The 19,255-nt window shown below is 37.7% G+C and overlaps 1 protein-coding gene across 1 annotated transcript in view; it reads right to left on the minus strand.

The window, feature by feature from the left end:
- The window catches only part of LOC106930920 (stromal membrane-associated protein 1-like), a 90,951-nt gene that overhangs the window by 53,509 nt on the left and 18,187 nt on the right, over nucleotides 1-19,255 (minus strand). Inside the window, exons 5-6 of the mRNA XM_015008777.2 lie at nucleotides 10,352-10,414; nucleotides 7,277-7,354 (exon numbers count right to left, since the gene is read on the minus strand). Coding sequence (XP_014864263.2) covers nucleotides 7,277-7,354; nucleotides 10,352-10,414 — 141 coding nt within the window. The remainder of the gene's footprint in view (nucleotides 1-7,276; nucleotides 7,355-10,351; nucleotides 10,415-19,255) is intronic.

A 19,255-nucleotide genomic window follows, 5' to 3' on the forward strand; every position in this document is an offset into this window, starting at 1 on the left:
GGTGTGGGAAAGAAACCTGTTTGAACTGGCACTTTAGTCACAATATTGCAATTAAAATACTTTGTTAAAGACAAAAAATTGTCTCTTTTTAACAAGTTGCAGCAGATGAAAAGTTGTAGTTGTATTTGGGTGTTTTCACACGACAATCCAGTAGATTTGGTTTGATTTGGGGAAAAAATCTCAACATTTGTTAAATTTTCAGATAAAACCCTTTGGAAAACCTGCTCCCTAACTCACCTGTGGTGGCGCTGCACCAAGAACCACTGAAGGAAACGACACAAAAACCTCTGAAGAAGACACTGAGCGCAACTTCCTTCTTTGTGAAATGTAAAACAAAGATGAAGTGGGGTCAGATTTTAACGGTTGTGGCATTTCTTTTTTTTTCCCTTTGGCAAACGATCCCCAGATATTTCTGCCACTGGCGCTAGACTGTTGAGTTTGTATTGGTTGTATTTACCCAGATTGCCCTGCGCTATCATCTGTTTCCTGCTTTTGGAGCGGTCTCCAGTCTGCTTGGCATTCACATATAAATTCAAACTGCACCAGAGTTCACGTCAACTGAACTGAGACAGATTTCTAGGCAGAGTTTGCCATTTTTAAAAAAAATTGATTTAAAAACCACAACGATAGTTGTAGAGTCAAATCTTAATGCTTGGTGTCATAAAAGTCCAAAGATGTCTACATGTGTTTGAATCAGGATGAATATTGATGCCATGCCTAAACTCAGCCAAGAAATGAACAAACCGAATTATGTGCTGACTGATCTTAAGCTTGTAGGGATAATACAGGACAGAAAGACGCTACACAAGCTGCTCGGTGTAGCAGATAACATCACACACGCTCTTCAACAGGGCTGGGCAGTCCTGGTCCTCAGGGTCCAATATTGTGTCGATTTTAGTTGTCTCCCTGCTTGAGCACATCTGATTTAAATGAACGGCTCATTGGCATGCTGCTGCAGAACTCAGTGCAGAGCAGCTAATTCAACCATCTAAATCAGGGGTCTGGAGCAGAAATGCATTAAAAACATGAAGGCGGCAAGATCTTGAACACATTTCCCCCAACTACGCAACACAAACTTCAATTAAAGTTTTCATCAGCTGCAGTAAAAACAAGTACACAAGTTGGTGCAAACAAAGGCTTCATGTTGCTAATAAGCAAAATTCACCATTTGCACACTTTTATACTTAAACTTGGGTTTCTACTGCTTTTAAAAACACCCAGCCATTTTTTGCCAATAAGTTAATCTTTTTTGGTGTCTGGAAAATGAGCCATTTCAAAAACCTCCCAATTATTGAGTCACGATCGACGGGCACTGTGCCGTTACCTAGCAACCACAGAGGAATTGCACCCGTCACCTAGCAACCCAATCTGAGCTCCAGCATGTTCAGTCAGCTGGTTTTACTGCTGCATGCGCTGCACAACAGTGGCGCAAAAAGTGGGTATGCAGCGCATGCAACGCATAGGGGCGCAGCACCAGAGGGGGCACCAAAACCCCATCTGGAGGGTGCCGATTATGTTTTCCCATACACTTCAGTGAGCTTTACGGTCCTTCACCTCACGCACATAATGAGGTAAATCTAGCACGAGTTTCACACTTAGCGTATCCCCACCTCGGGGAGGAGGCGAGCCTATGCTTTCGACGCCGACGTTCCTTCCTTCGGGGGTGGGGGAGGATTTATGTTTTCGCATCCACCTGAACAATGTGCAGTTGCGCCACTGCTGCACAATGGCTGCTGGAAAAGAGAAGTGTTTTGTTGCTAACTTATCAACCAGAAAGCATGTGCTGCATTCTTGTTGGTTGTACTTCTGCTTTTCAAAGGTGTAAATTTGTATAATTATTGAATTTAAAGTGACTCTGATTAACTAGAACAATCATATTTTTCATATTTAGCATAGCAGCACTGAACCAGTAACAAATTGTTATATTCTGTAACACTGAACTCCATAAAATCCTCTGTTGAGAAAAATCCATTTGTTATAATAAAAATATGATATAAATACACAGCCCGCATTATCAATCATTACTACTATGTGACCAACTCTGTTACATAATGAATGTCTTACTTCATTTTCCTTGATCTCTTTGCTCACCTTCATCTGTACAACCTTAACGAGTGACGACAGATGAGCTCCCCTGCAAGATTAAGGTAAATATGACACTACTGCCACAACAGCAAAATAAGGAGTGTCATTAAAAGGGCCTGAACTGACTTAAGGAAAAAGCACAATCTTCTTAAACAGGACATGCTTAACTATATTTCTAAAAATGTCATGATTTCTTTAACCCTCATCAAAACATCACAGATACTTACGTCAGTAAGGTAGTGCATGAGATGAGCTCAAAGTGTGACGCTATAGTTAGCTTCCTGAAGGATAACAACAGATAAATGGCCAGGTCACTAAAGTGAAGATCCCGGTGGAAAGTTTCTCAGGCTGAGTTGCAGAACTTTTGTTGTTGACACTATTACCACAGGCATGCAGATTTAGATCTGCGGCTGTACTGAATGCGATATGGCTGTGATGAGGCAGTGAGTAGCGCTGCGCCCCATGCTGACCAACTGCATTTTAATATCTAAAATAAAATTATTTATGTTGGACTGGCTGAAAGAAAATATTTTTGCCAATGCAACTCAAGTCTATTTCTTTTATCATGCTTAGTGCACACAACACAGAGAACGTTTTTGATATCCATGTGTTTTCTATCATGTAAATAACTATTTGGCTCGTTCATAGTTTTATTGTGGCCAGTCACATTTACACATTAGGAGGAACAAAAGCAATGAGCTCAGAGACTAATCTTTTTGTTTCAGGTTGTTTATAGTAAGGTGTTGTGTTATTGCAAAGGCAATTTGAAGTTAGGTGGTCTATGAGTGTTAAATGTGGTAAGCGGTCCTGGAAAAGTTTGAGAAATACTGTTTAATCAATAACATCACATTTCAAAAATTAGATGTTTGGAGGAAGTTAAGGAATGAACTGCTCATGGTTCGCCCCTCTTGAATGTGAAAACCGTCTTTTTGTGGCTACTTCATCTCATGAACACGTTCTGATGCAAGATCACATTGTGTCTTCATAGTACAGCAGGTCTTTGCTTCAGGGGCAGGAAGAGCAGAAATCTCACACTCCAAGAAGAAAAAACGAGGGGGAAAGAGAAAAGCATGGCTGTCAGCATGTTCCCCGCTGCACCAAAGATTAAACAGCTTTCAGCACGGCAGCATGCACTTGGACTAACAAGTCTCTCCTTCTCTGTCTCTCCTCTGCACTGACACACACAATCCAACACACACGGGGAATGTCCTCAAATGTCTCCTTGACACGGGGGCTTTTCAGCGGAGGGAGAACAGCTGATAAGGAGGAGAGGGATGAAGGGCAGGCGAACAACAACGCATGTCGCTGCCGGCACACCAAGAACCATTTGTCCTCTTACCGTCTTTGTGCTTCAGATTTTGTCACACTTGAACGTTTCAGATCGTGAAACTAACATTAATATCAAACAAAGACAACCTGAAAAATACACAAAGCAGAGATTATCTGTGCTAGCTGACCTGGCCTTACATGGAATCAAATCATGAAGTAGCTGTGGTTAGCTAAAGGGGAAATGTTATGCACATTTTGATGTTTCTATTTGGTTCTCAGATTCTTCTAAGAGCATAAAACAAAAGCCAAATTTTCATAAACAAAAATAAAAATAATAAAACTAATAATAAAACAAAAATAATTTTCAAAAACCTGCAAAATGTAGTGTCACAAATCAGAAGGCACTCCCTCTCACCTAGCAACCCAAATGAATCCCAGCCTGTTACGTAGCAACCCAAGCAGAATTCCAGCACATTTGGTCAGCTGGTTGTACAATGGCTGCTGGAAAACTCAATTATTTTGTTGTTGACTTACCACCCAGAAACCTCTTGCTGCACTCTTGTTGGTTGTGGAGGAGGCTCTATTAATGCTTTTCAAAGATGTATGGTTGCATAAATGCACATTTGCTTACAGTCATTGTCAGGTGCAAGTGTAAACGCTGAGTTAAGGGGCGTGGCTCACAGCAGTGGCTTATTTGGATTTATAATGACAAGAGGCCCCAAAACAACTCAAAATAGGTATAACTGATCAGACAGAAATCTCATTAACCAAGAATGATTTTGTGCAAAGAAATGTAATGAACATATTTTATATAGCCCATAGAGCTATCCTAACCTGTTCAAGAAAGCAAAATAAGTCAGCTTTAAATATTTTGTTTAATTTCACAAATTGTGTTACTGAAAAAACACAATTCTCTAATCACTGTGTTTCCATTAAATAAGAAATCCAATTAAAATCAAACGTAAACAAGTTTGCCAACATGAGAAATTAAAAAACATGCAGCGCCATGATCCTCCAAATACTTCCTGTTGTCGTCTTCTTTGTGGTTTGCGCCAGTAGGAATGTCCGGTTGTCTAACATATGACTCGTGTGATGTGAAGAAAGTGTTTCCATTGTAGTTTTACGTAATAAACCAAAAAACCACCTGATCCTAGCACCAAAACTTTTAAGCAAAAAAAATAGTTTTTTTGAAATTGCCATTTTTTCATTGGGTGAATTTACTTTCTAAGAATACTTATACAGTAAATGGAAAAACAGCTATAAATAAACAAGAAACAAAGATTGATCTGTGTGAAGAGTGGAAATAAATGACAGAAATATCAGGTTTTTATGACAGTTGGCACGGTTGCATATAGCCCATATTCTAGCTCCCTACAAAATAAAAAGAAACACACACACGGAAAGTCATACTGCTGGGAGCAAAACTAATCCCTCTTCGCTTCACAGGTCATGGAAATGCTCTGAATTTACCAGCCATGACCCAAAAATACCTATTTTCACTGCCCCGACCGCACTCTGATTATACATATACACACAATCCCTTTACATAGCAGCTGTAGCCAGTACTAACGAGCAGTCAATTAAAAGAAAACAGAGAGGAGCTTAGATTTAATTTTGATGTCACTTCTTTCCATACAGTGACATTGATGGTCGACTTTCGCTTACCTTTACACCCGTTTTCTGTCAAAACATTGGGGCGTCTTTTGCCAGTGCTGGTCTGATGCAAGAAACAAGCTAAACGTAGCTAGAAATAAATACCAGCAGCAATGTCGGTACTTGTGAAGCTAACAGGACAAAAACAACATTTACCGCGTCACAGGCCTGTTTGAAGCAAACCGAGGTCAATGCGTTGGGATTTTTATGCCACTGTGCTTGACTGATGCAAAAAAGCATCTGTGAGCAACATGAATGTTGATGAGGACTTCCCCATGAGGCATCAGGTTGGCCTTCCTCTTGTCACACATCAATTCATAATGCATCACAGACAGCAGCTCTTTTCGCTTCATTCTAGTTTACTGCTGCAGTATGTATGAAGCTAAATCTCTGCCAACTGAGAGCATACTCCTCTTTGTGTCGCTCGGAGGCCAGATTACATAATTAGCACTAAGTTCAGGAAGGTTATGGTAAAAAATCCTGACATGGTTTTGTGTTAAAAATGTTGACAGAGCTAAATTAAGATACTCATGCTAATATGTTATGCGCAAAACCCACACACCGACTCTCTGACAGATCATCAGTAGAGAAGTTGCATAAATTAGCTAACCACCTACCGCTAGTGTTCAGACGACCACCTATTAATAATTACGAATTATAAATAAAGCCTGAAAACCTGAAACTGCAACAGACTGATTGTTATGTGTTGTGGTTTTTATGTCCTGTTCTGTTCTTTGATTCTTTGTTGATGCTCCTTATAAGACTTGAATGTAATTTCTGCTCTGCCGGCTAGTGGAGCTGTTTTCAGTCGGTTGCCATGGGAACCTAGGTGTGTGGTGTCATTTTCTCCTTGTTGTGGCACGCTGCATCTGCTGTAACTTCAATAAATGACAAAAACTGGACTAATTGCCTTGTTTCTTCGTAGAGCATCAAAATATTCATAATAGTTATATAAGATATTAAAAAAACACACTAATGTCTCCTACAGTGACAATTTTGTCAAATTAAATTAGCTGTCCAGTATAAAAGAGAAATTCATTTAATCCTTTCATGTATCTTGACAGAAACCAAACTGTATAGACTTATATCTAGAGAGAACACAGGTATTGATTTTCTCAGCTTAAAATAAGTCACATCGTATAGAAATCTGATAAGAAATTAACTTTTTTGTGACAGAATCCTGTTCATTCGACTTTGGAATAGTTTTGTTTTGTGCATCTCTAGCTATAGCGGCTAATAGGTGCTATCCTACCCAGTAATGCGGATGGTCCAGAGCTCTTGTGGACCATCCTGCCACTCTTTTTAGAAAAAAGTAGCTTTTCTCTTCAGCGCTTTCATACAACTCATAACCCTTACTACTTTTTGAATGGCCCAAAACGCTACTTTTACACCTCCAGGCCTGCAGGTGGCACTAAATAAAGAGTATGGGACATAAAGCCTCCATGTGAGATTAGCGGTAATCAGTGCTTTTCAGTGCTTTTCTAACTACTGCCACTAAACTTTAATATATGCCAACATGCTTCTTATTTATTGTTGATGTCTTTCCACTTTGTCATTGTGTTAAAACACATTTATATGACCCAGACTTGCTTTTCTATTGGTGGTCACACTTACTGATTATTAATCAAGAGAGTCTGATTAACATCTAATGGATGCTATGGATGCTACATTCCCTCTTAGCTAGGCTAACTAGACATAGTGGACATTGGTTGGAACGTTGATTTATCAGCAGGCGAGAGAGTCAGTTAGTGTTTATTTCTACACAGTGGCTGTTCAGATTGGGGAATTTGTAAAATTGCGATGTTTATATTTGCTTCTTCACATAATAGCCATTGTGTTTGTGAGTCAGTGGTGTCACTGCAGGAAACAAACAAATCATCTTTTTTCCTGTAATGTTGACAGAGGGAGCACAGCCACAACCTGTTATTTTTCTCTTACAGACTTATGAAGGTTTAATATCCGAGTTTAATATCTTTCATATTTGTGATTTGATGGAAAATGTTACTAGAAATTACGTGACATCATTCAGCTGAGTTATATGCCCTAAAGCTAAAATGGAGCTACCACCATGCAGCAAATAACCACAAAAAAGTATGTTTTAAGCATTTAAATCAGAATTTTAACTAAAACTGACAATATTTAGCTTGGTGTTTCCAACTTCATCTTTGTTTTTGGTAATGCCTGGTTAAACCGACACACTTTCAGATTATAGCAACTGAATTTTTGTCCCAGTTGTTCAGTTTTATTGCTGAAACTTTGTTATTTGTACCTTAGAGTTGCTGTGTCTTTCCAGTTTGTCAGCATCCTTTTCTTTCTTCTTCTCCTCTTTCTTCTTGTCATGCTCCTTCTGCAGTCGAGAAAGAAAATATTACTCCCTAGAAAATTAGAAAAGAAGTCAAAAGTCAAGATGGGAAAACGTAACTTGAGATTTAAGATCCCAAATCTAGAAAAAAAAAAGAAATGTAGTTTGGAAATATTAAAATTTTATGTTTTCTACCTTGAATTTTCAATTTTATTGCAGGAAGTATAACCCTTAGTACTTTGAATAGCCCAAAATGCTACTTTTACACCTCCAGGCCTGCAGGTGGCACTAAACAAGGAGTATAGGACGTAAAAGTCAAGCCAACGTTTCAGCATTTTTACAAAAAGGTAAGATTTTCAGTCTGGAATCCATTTTGTTTCCCCTAAAAACAAAACGTGTGGAAATGGGACACAAAAGGTTGCAAACTTTCCTGTTTAAGAAAGAAAGAAAAAAAAAACATTCCTGTGTGTGCGGAGCCTGAGAGGCGGTGAATAAAAATGCATGCCGCACTTCTCAGATTATTAGTTAATGTTTTTTATATGGTTATTCTTAGGCTGTAATATTAAATTCACTCTGAAATTACACTCTATGTTTATATATCACACAAATTTCAATTAAAGTTTGTGGTCGTTTGTTTATCTGGATTCCCATTAGCCATTGCCTTGGCAACAGCTACTTCTAACTTTGGTCCAAATCATAAAAGCACTTTTACTCCAGTCATTGTTAAAACAATTACACACACTTAATATAACATTAGTAACGTAACATATTAATTAATTTTAAAATGTCCAATTATAACACTTTAGATAATAAAATCAAAAGGATTAGCTACATTAAAATATATATATAAAAAAGGGAGTTTAATGTTTTCATTCCTCTAAAAATAACACTTTTGTCCAGCATTGCTGTTACATTATGGAGAGTAAAACAACCTTTTAAGGAAAGCGTTGTATTCACATTTTAAAAGTGATTATACAAGAAGACATTGAATAGCATAGTTATAACATGACAAAATGTAAAAAAGAAAAAAAAAGTTTGAGATATTAACACTGTACAAAATGGGCTTAAGAGTTCAGATTATTCATTTAATTACACTTCAACAAGCCACATAAGATAATAAAAAAAACACATCCTATTTGGTGTAAAAATAGCACCATCAATTCGACTCCGATCATAATTAACATGCAATGTTTGACAGGAAAGCAAAATGAAGGCAGTTTTCTTCCTTTCCAGCCCATCTAATTAAAACGCCGCATAGGCTGAAGCTACAGCATCACAAAGGTTTGCTGTACGTCACATCTAGAAGTAGACGTGTATCCCTAATGTGATATTAGTGCACTCAGTGTGCAGATTTAACACGCAGACATCATCCAGCACTTTTTCAGGTTAATGCTTCTGTGTGCTGCGTTATGTGCAAATGAGGCTGCAGGGTTTAGGTAATGGTTGCCAGAAAGGCTGCAGTTTAGCGAGCGTAGCCTATAATCTTGCCATTATGGCAACAATAACTCTCGGATGCCTCTGCTCTCCACTTGCTGCTTAGTTATTAGTATTTATTTATGTGGAGAGGCTGATATTTCTGCTGGGATCCTGATGAACAGAGGTATGTACGGATCAATATTTAAGAGGATGGGAATCAAACCAGACAAGGGAATCTGCTTTGACTGCAGCAGCTGCTGCAATTTTTCATCTTGGAGGAGTAAAAGGATGAAAAATAGAATTTAAACCAGAAAATAAGGAAAAAAGCTCACAATGAGAAAATCTCTGATGACTTTATTGCTTAAATTTTTTAACTCTTGACTATTTTTCTCAGATATAAACAAGAAGCAGGAAAAATTATAGCAATTAAGCAGCTAATGTGCTATAAAAAAGCATTTGCTCCTCTGAAAGATTTATTCTGCTTTTAAATTTTTCATACTTAATTTCATTTTAATTTGATCTTTGTTTCACTAAGATCAAAGATCTGATTAACAAAAGAGAAATGTTAAAATAAAAAAATCTGACACAAAAATAAAAAAATATATACTTACATTATAACCTTAAATTATGCTTTTTGTACCTAAACCTTAAAAGCAATTTATATAAATCTAATGTGATGAAATTTAAAGTGCCTCTTTGCAGAATTTTTCTGCTTTTTTTGTCTTAATTTAATGCTTCAGATTAAACAAATATTGGATTTTATTTTAACCTTTATTTACAGAGGTTGTCTAATTGAAATGCAAGATTTAATATACAAGAGAGATCTGCTTTGATAAAAATGAAACAAACAAAAATAAATCATAAATATATCTAACTATTACAGATAATCCTAATTAATACAAAATTCAATTTTTAAATTATGCTTTTTGTATCTAAACCATCCTGGCCTTGTTTAAAAAACGTCATTTGAATTGAATTGAAATGATTTCTACAAATCTGGAAGAAATTTTCCACCAAAAAAAGCAAATTATCATTTAAAAACGTAATTTTGTGTTGACTGATTAACTGACTGGCGTCGTCACGGTTTTGTAAACATCTATTAGAGAGTTTGAACATATTATCTCCAAACCTCCCTGCCCCGCTCCAGGTCTCTGACTCCATTAGCTGGGAGCTAATGATGCTAGCATTACCCAATTTGTTTGTGCAGCATTAGGAGGCCATTATGCTCCAATCTGATCGCTTCTAATAAAACAGAAAACTGCAGCGGCGTTCACTCCTTCACAAATGATGTTGACTAACACCTGAACGCTGCCGTTTTCAATCAGTTTCTGTCTATTTAGCCAGCAGAACCCAGGAAAACTGACCATGTAAATATGACTAAATAAAAGTATCAGCAGACTTCAAAAAGTAAGAATGGAATCAGGAATTTGTGAAACGAACTATCAGCACAACTGATGTATAAAACAGCTTATGGTCTAAACACAATTCATATAAAACTTATGAAACAATATTTTAGTAGTCAGGTTAAGAGGGACAAGAGCTGAACATTAACCCTCCTCTTAGTCTAAAGCTGCAACACAGCAAGCTGAGATAGACTTTTTTGCAGGATAAAGAAGAAACCCAAACCTCTGATCTGGTCTTGTCAGCCTGGGAGGACGGCGAGGTTGTAGGAGCAGCCGCTTCAGCTTTCTGCCGAAAGACAGAGAATCGGCTGTTAGACATGAAGACGAGAAAAAGAAAAAAAAAGACAGAACGTTTAGACGAGCATGGCAAAGGGCATTGTGAGAAGAGAAAAGTTGAGCAGAGAGAGCAGAGAGTTAATTAGGAGTAAAGGAGGATTTGCTTCTTGTACACAGCAGTGAGTCTTGAGTCCTAAAAGTTACGGAGGCTTTATTAGCCGCTGCTGACCTCTGGGAAAGACTGAGCATGGCTGGACCTTTGTTCTGGTTGTTTCACCAAGCAGCGGATTTCTGAAGTCATAACAGAGTTTTAAAGCAGAAAAAGGTTTTTATAGATCAACGATTCTCAAACTTTTTTCATTTACCCGATTTAACAAACACTTTTAGACCAGAAATATTCCCCTGCAATCACACAGCATCTTAACATACAACCTGAAATGAGGTGTTAAAATGCAGTTAGTCAGCGTGGGGCGCAGCGCTGTTCACCTCTCAACCCTAACCCTCAACACCTAAAGTAAATTATTTTATTTTATGTTAAAAATGCAGTTAGTCAGCGTGGGGTGCAGCTCTGTTCATCTCGTCAACATCATATCGCATTCAGCACGGCCACAGAGATCTGCATGTCTGCAGCATGCTATGCATCATTATAATGTTCAAAAACATGTTTTGCAACTCGCTCTCAGAAACTAGTATTTTCAGGTTTTCTTTTTAGTGACCCCGTCTTAAGCCATTTACCCATTGTTATTTTTAAACACAATCGTTTGGTAAGCCAACTGTAGCGTTGCACTTTGAGCTCAAGTCACAGCAAATAAGCATACGTTTACATGCAGTACCTCGCGGGCCACTAGGGGGTGCACACGGACCACAGTTTGTAAGGACACAGAGGCAAATCGCACCCACGTTTTGGTCCTGCACAAAAATCAAGGATGATCTGGAAAAGTCGATTTTGGGTCAACCTGCCATGTTGTTATTGCACGGAGCCGTTCCTGAGGCACTGAAGATGAGTGACAAATACTTATTAAATATCTTCAGTAATACAGCCAAAAAAATTGGTCACTTGAAAGTGGCTTCAACCTGATCCACTGATGCTATAGGACTGATTGGGTCTGATGGAGGAAACCCACAAAATGGAAACATTCACACCGAGACTGGAATCTGAACTTCACTAAAAAAAATAAATAAATAAAAAAGATGGTGGAAACAGATTAGATGTCCTGAGAAAAATCAATGAAGTAGGTCTCTTAGTCTTTGAAATTATTCATGCTGCTTCAAAAATTGGAAATTAAATCTGAAAGTTGCTTCATACCTGTAACTGTCTGTCTTTGTTAGAAATTAAGTATTGCCTCATGTTGACGATTGTTCTGTGTTTGATAAAAATGGAAAGCGATCAATAAAAACTCAGGTTGAGAAAGAGAAGAAAGAAGGAAAAGCAACCAGACGGCACGAGTTCTTCAAAACAAACACAGGAAAACCTCAAGGGTTTGTCTAAACAAAAATACAGAACATCTGGCGAGTTTAACAATTTATCCACCTATACTTGGTTTACTAATTTATAAGGGAGAATATTGTTAGAAATAAGTAATAATTAGTGTTTTAAGCAGTTCATAATCATTTAGACAGAAATAAATGCTATTCTCCTATAACCATATTGCATTTCAAGATGTTTTTACCTTACACATTAATTTAGTTTTTTGTTTTTTTCTTATTTTTAGATGTCATGATGGTTTTAAAACGGTCTGAACTATTCCTGTGATCTGATAATGTCTATCTTATTGTTTCTGTATTGGATTTATACCCGGATGCAGAGTTGTGTCATTGCAACCAATAGGAAATTTTATCTGCAGTAGTCACAGTTCAACCCCAAGGGGGCAGCAGTGAGACTGTTTAGGCCAAATATTGCTAAATTAAACTAGTTTTTGACAGAAATGTAAAAATTTGAAAAGTAACAACCCTAAGGTCCAAATTATACATTTTATCTTAAAAAATGTTAACTTGGGGTTTAGCTACTCTTTAAAGTGAAAGCATGTTGTAAACAAACGTACAGAAATCAGAACAAGGAGAACCGAGATCAGAAGGAATAAAAAAGAAAGAAAAAAAAAAGATATTTGAACCTTAATAATGCTGATCAGAGCAGCCCACACTCAGGCTTACATTGACATTATGGTGCAAAACGTCGTCCTTCTGGTCCAATGTCAGGCAGCAAAGCTCACAATGTGGCTCTGCACATACAGAGGCAGATGAATAAAGGATAAGGAGGAATAACTAAAGACTTTAGGGAGAGACGGAAAGAACAAAGTAAGGAAAGGTTCATTTTCATTTCTCCATTTGCATGCACGGCACTTTCATGTTCAGGACACTCTGGAGACTTCAAACCAAGTAAGTGAAAAGCGCTGCTAATGCTTTCAGCCGCCTCGTGCCCACAAAATCCGTCATAAAAGCAGGTGAGCAACAAGAAATGAAAGCCCTACCATCATTACTGCCATTCTCAATCTGTCGCCGCGACCCGCACCGATCCACTCCCATCAGCCGCTTCACCGCAGAACTTCCTGCAGCTCTTCTGCTGACAGTTAACAGATTTAACTTCTGATGCAACCGTGCCCTTGTCTGCATCTCGCTCCTATTTATGTTTTACCGTCTGGGTGTTTGCTCCATTTCTCGATGCATCGCGGCTTCCCGGGAGATTTTCGCCTCGTCTAGCTTAAGCTTCTTCTCAACTGCGCGTTTCAAAAATGTGCAGAGAGTTTTAAGGTCAAAAGGATGGAAAAACAGAACAGGGCCGTGTAAAAAGCAGAGAATTTCATAGTGATTTCAAGGTGAGCGGTGATTTTGATACAAATACAAGAGAATTTTTATCAAGACACAAAACTGGAAGATATTTTTCTGCTCTTCAAATAATCAGTTTAATCATTTTTACAAAAAACCTGGGCAAAATTAATACACCATTTTGTTTGTATTGCGAGCAATGATAATCTTACTAATACTGTTTGCCTTGACCTTTAACCCCAGATGAAAACAAGACAAATACTTAATAAAATTAATTTGGAAAAACTAAAACTACAGTTAAAAGTAGATCAAATTCGAAATGGTTTGTGTCCAGGATGTGTGCGGTCCGTTAAATTTCCAATTCATGCAACGTTTCGTTCTTTCGTCTGAAACAAATTAACACAAAAAGTGAAGATTCAATCAGATATTAGACAGTAAAGCAACGAAACAAACCAGTGCAACCTCCCCAAGGCTTCAATCTTCGCTTTTATTAGAAATGTTTTCCCGTTTCAGTGTTAAATGTTCTTAAGGAACTAAAAGTTTTTTATCTTTAAGATGGTACACTCACATTAAAAAGCCATTTGTACCATTTTTTAAAAAGCCAGTTGAAAACAGTCTCAAAATAGCAATATATATATATATATATATATATATATATATATATATATATATTGCAATAAATCATATATTTACTCTTAACTAGAAAGAAATCTCCATTATAAAACTGTTGTACATTTTTCTTAGTGTCCGAAGAAAGCAAATAAATTATTTTCATGATAAATTGATAATTTCCATTCTGATTAATATTTTTCAAGGGAAAATTTCATAATTTGTTTTATTTATGATTTTAATTGCATGTAGATTTTTATTTCTGTTAATTTGTTGTTATTTTGCATATTTAAAATATATTTCAGTTCCAGTGTTTAACGTTCTTTAAAAAAAATCTAAGTTTATTAAGCGTTCACAGGACAAACTTCCATCATTATCCCATTACTTGAAAACGATCTTATCGTTTCTTGTAATAATTACTTGGACAATTTATTGTCCATCAAAATTTGTTATCATGTCAATTGAGTTTGACATTTTTAGCAATAACTGGTGTCTTATAAGCTCTAACAAATGACTGAATGTTTTGAATCAGGAGCCTCTTTACTTTCTCCTGCTGCAGATTAAAAAAGAAACACCTTTTCGCCTCTAATGCTAAAACCAGAAACATTTCCAAAAATAGGTGATCCACCAAACATCAGTCCTCCTCCACTCTAAAGGCCCTCAGGCAGAAAACTAATGCTGACTACCGAGGGCAGGACACAGAAACGTTTTCATCTTTCTCCATTTACATCCGTCTCCCTTATCAACTTAAAGGCATCAAACGCTCTCGCTGCCTGTGGTGCTGAATTCACAACATTTTCCACTCTCTTCTCTGGCTCTGTTGGGGTCTTTTCGGGTTTTACCCCGCTCCCCGTTTATGTTTCCTCCTCCTATTTTTTGGACTTCAGAGCTGCAGGAGATGTGAGGCCGGCTGTAGACATGCAAAGACAGGGCGTTGAAGACGATAAAGAGGAAGAAGCTGGAGGGTGAAGAGAGACGAGAAGAAGAGCAGAGAACAAGACGACTGTTGAGTTGAACAGAGACGGAATAGATGTTAGGAGGACTATAAGTAAAGTAGGGAAAGAGTTTACAGGTATTGACCCTTTTCACGTGACGTCACGCTCTTCAGGACTCCGCCCACTCCGCCATGCCGAATGTAAAAACAACCAATTCGCTCCAATGCAGCCAGTCTAAAAACATTTGTAACATAAAATCGCTTTTATTTAGTTGATTTCACTTTAAAATTGGTGACAGTATGCTGCGCAGTCGGCTGCACAAACAGGCAGGGATGCAAACCAAACATATAATTTTATAACTTTTAATGAGGAAAGATGCCATGGCGATGGATATCAGCCGTCAATCATAATGACTGTCAGTCCTAAGCTTAGCTGGTTCCAACTTTTGTAAAAACTACCGTCTGAGTCCCAACCAGGTGTGTTAAATTCACAGACAAATTAGCTCGACTCGTACAAGTAGAAACCACGAATAAACTGGTTAAAACAATTTCAGTCGCTCAGTTCAATACTCCCGTCCCTCACTTCCAGCTAACAGTCTCTTAAATTCTGCAGCACATCTACATGTTAAGGTTGTAAAAGTCAAGCTAGCATAGCTTACCAACTTCCCTCTTCCTCACCATGTTTTTAATTAAAACTTTTCACTGACCTGTGGGATGCGATCCCCTTGGACCTTATCTTTTCATAATGTTGGCAATTACTAGAAAAGCACTTTTTCTTTAATATATCAGGCGTACATTTCAGATTTAGCGCATTATGGTGACAACTTGAAAGCTAAAACCAATGGTGGTCATTGTCGGTGAGCTGGAGGGCATGACGCCACATTGCAACTTGTCTATAAATCTAAAAAAGGCGCCTCCTCAAATAACCTCGGTGATAACAGAAATAGTATATAAGCACTGATATAAAAGGCAGAAAAACTCAGAAGTACTCTGAGAAAAAAACTCTCTCGCTGCCGGTCCTTTAATGTCCGCCGATGTCAGAGGATTGGCAGTTAACAAGGTTGCCACGGCCGAGGCCATGGACACAGCAGGCTGGACAGTTCAATGACTAACGCAGACAAATAAGGTTGAAAATAAGCAAAGTCCCCCCTGAGGCAACTCCGCTGCTCTCTTGTGACATTTTTAGGCCAATCAGTGGAGTCATCACAGAGGGTTGGCAAGATGCACTCTGAAACAAGACGCACACACACACACAGCTACTAATTCACCCTTGACACAACAATGAACCGACGCTGCAGGAGCAGGGAAATGGAGAGCATGCACTCATGTACTTCGGCATGAATAAAGTCCTCCGAGCTTCTATTATCTGCTTTCCCGTGACTCATCTGAAAACAGAGCCGCCGAAGCATGAAGCAAACGCGCACAAAATATCTAGAATCATTCATTTCAACGAAAAACAAACTTGTTCTGCACAAAAGTTTTGAAATTAAATGTACAGGAAAGTCTGACTCATTTTTCTGAGGATGACCATGTTTGGTAATAATCACATGACCCAGAGATCCAATCAGAACGCGACATTAAAATCTCCACTTCAATGGTTCTCATATGTATAATCTGTATTTAGACGATGTAAATATAAAGCTTTATTTTGTCAAACAGCTACACAAGATTTCTGTCTCCTCCGCACAGCATTTGTGTCCTCCGAGATGTAATCATAATCATTTGGGTTAATAATGGAATCTTTTTTATTTAAAATTAATTTTCAATAAATTTTGAAAATCTGTACATTTGAAAAACATAAAAATTTCTTTGAACATAAAGTTTTCCTTCACTTAGGAACTTGCAAAGTTACAACAAAACAATAATTATTTACTCTTTATTTAGCCCAGAATCAACATTAGCAAGCTCAACAGAGCAAAAAAGACAATAGAAATATGGTAATTTTAGTGCAGCCATTAAATTAAATAAATAAATTGTTTATTTACCTCCAGACCTGAATATAAGAGGATTAGCCAAGGATCATGCACAAAGGTTGTTGGTAATCGCTTAAATAATAATAATAGAAGGGGTTTCGAAAGCCGCTAAAAATGCAGCCAAATGGCTAAATTGTCAATTGTGACCAGAAAATGGAGACTTTTCAAAATAAGAGCATACTAGACAAGCTAATTTGCCAAAAAAAGAAAAAATTCTGAAACTGCAAAAAGATAAATGTCTAAAATTGATTAATTTCAAAGCCTTAGCACACACATACAGTGGACTACTGTCTATGAGTTTCACTTTTACAACTAAATTACAGAAATTAATTGACTTTCATTACATTTTATTGCACATTTTTAGAAGTTAAAACATACTATTTCACTGACTGTTCAGAAAAATATCAATCAGCAGCACTTTACGACAATTCATGGGCAACTTACTAGTGGTATTGTAGTTTCTGTTTTGACTGATAAAACTGTACAATAAATCAGAATAAATTTAAAGTGCAACTAACTTCAAATTTTTATTTTTTTCCAGATAGAGTGTCTAAAGGCTCCTAGGGGTACTAACTTTATGTTTCTGTGCAAATTTTGACTCGCTAAGGACAGAGCGGAGCTGCAGGCCTAAATGTCGCCATAAAAAAAAAAAATCACAAAAGCAACAAAACAAACGCACTAGATTAGTCGCTAGTCCTTTTTTTGAAAACAAAGACCTGCTAGAGGGTCTGAAAAGTTGTTAAATACAGCGACAAAACTGATAAGTTAGCAGCAGTGCGTCTTTCTTCCTGCCCTCTGCTGTTTCAGCCCCTCCTCTCACCCCACACTTGGCCACGCCCCTCTGTCTCTAGGCTCCGCCCACTCCCCCCTCCCTCTGTCTCTAGGCTCCGCCCACCCCCCCCCCCCCCTCTGTCTCTAGGCTCCGCCCACTTGCCCCTCTGTCTCTAGGCTCCCCCCACTTCGGTGGAATTTTTCAAAACTTGTCAAGTTAAATCACAACTTTTACTTTACCGTTATAAAACCAGACAGCCTGAGTCATTATTCGGTTCCCAACTCAAACTGCAGCTCAGAGTTACCATCGTCCGTCCTCTCCTCTCCCTTCACCATCTGTGTGAAACTACTTAAAGTGATAATGAGTTGTTTTTAATAATCAATTTGCATATAAAAGCAAAGACGCGCGTGTGGGCAACCAAAACACATCCCAGATCACAGTCTGGCTGCTGGCGACGCCTCAGAGAAACACAGAAGAAGAGAGAGAGAGATTTCTCTGATGGTTTTCATCAGTTTCACAGCCTTTGCTGAGTTCAATTTAAAGTGTTTCCAGATTTTTTTCCGTTTGTCTTCTGGCTCCTAGCAGATGCAAATTGAAAATATCGGAGCAGAAAATATAATGCAACTCCATTACAAGGTAAAGTGTTGGGTAACATAGAGACACAAAGGATTAAAAAATAAGATTTTAGATATATTTTGAGCTGAACATAATAAATAAAACATTTATTTTCCTCTCATTATGCCATGTTTGGTGGATTTGACCTACCTTAAAGTAAAAAAGCTGACTCCTGATTATTGTGTCTTAAAATCCTGTAGGTAATCCCACAGAATGGTGCAGCCACCACCATGTTTCACTGTTGCTTCGATGCTGTTTAGTGTTGATAATTGGCCAAAAATACAAATACAGCTCAAAAAAACATGAAAAAGTTTAACATTTTCTGTCACTCGCTTTAGAAACTAAAACTCATATTCTGTATAAATTAATTACACATAAAGTGAAATGTTTCAAATCTTTATTTCATGTCATTTTAATTATGTTTTCAATGTTTTCCTGAGTAGTTTTGGTCTCATCTTTACATCAGTTTTTGAGAAATATTCCAAATATGGACGCCTGTCTATTTTCCAATATTTCATACCCTTCTCCTGACTGATACCTTCGTGAAAGAAGACACTTTGTAAAATGTCTGCAAACTATGACTTGGCAAAATGATCAACATTGCTGAACTCAACAACACTCAAGTTGCTTCAACAAAAATATTAAAATAACGGTTTGCAAACTATTCCAAGTTGCTGTTTGCCATTTTTTACAGTTTTCCTATTGAACAGAATGTGTTAAATTAAAGTTGTCTAGTCTCTACCTTCCTTCACAGATAGAGACTCTGAGTCTAAACACACAGAATTAGGAAGTCACTCTAAAAAGACTAAAGACAGTTTCAAGGGTCATCATTAACTGGGTTTGTAAAGTCTTGGCATCAGTTCTGTTTGTGCAGTAATCAGGCTTGAAAGAGTTTTCACTGCCTTTAAGACCTCTTAAGACCAACCTGTCGGCGCCGACAGGATTCCGCATGTGTAATTCCCATTACCGTAATTTATGAACAGTTCAACATATCAAAAAAATTCCAAAAGTGCAGAAAAGCTGAGACATTGCGCTTTCAGGGCATATATGATATATTACAGTAGCCACCCGGGAAAGTTTGATATGAGCTTGACCAATCACAAGAAAGATTCTCCATTGTGTCATATTTGTCACCCAACCTACTCTGTATCGTAACTCCTGAACAGTTGGTCGCATTCAAAAAAA

The sequence above is a fragment of the Poecilia mexicana genome, unplaced genomic scaffold, assembly GCF_051168715.1.
Source record: "Poecilia mexicana isolate PSO_F unplaced genomic scaffold, ASM5116871v1 scaffold_15, whole genome shotgun sequence".
Taxonomy (NCBI): Eukaryota; Metazoa; Chordata; class Actinopteri; order Cyprinodontiformes; family Poeciliidae; genus Poecilia; species Poecilia mexicana.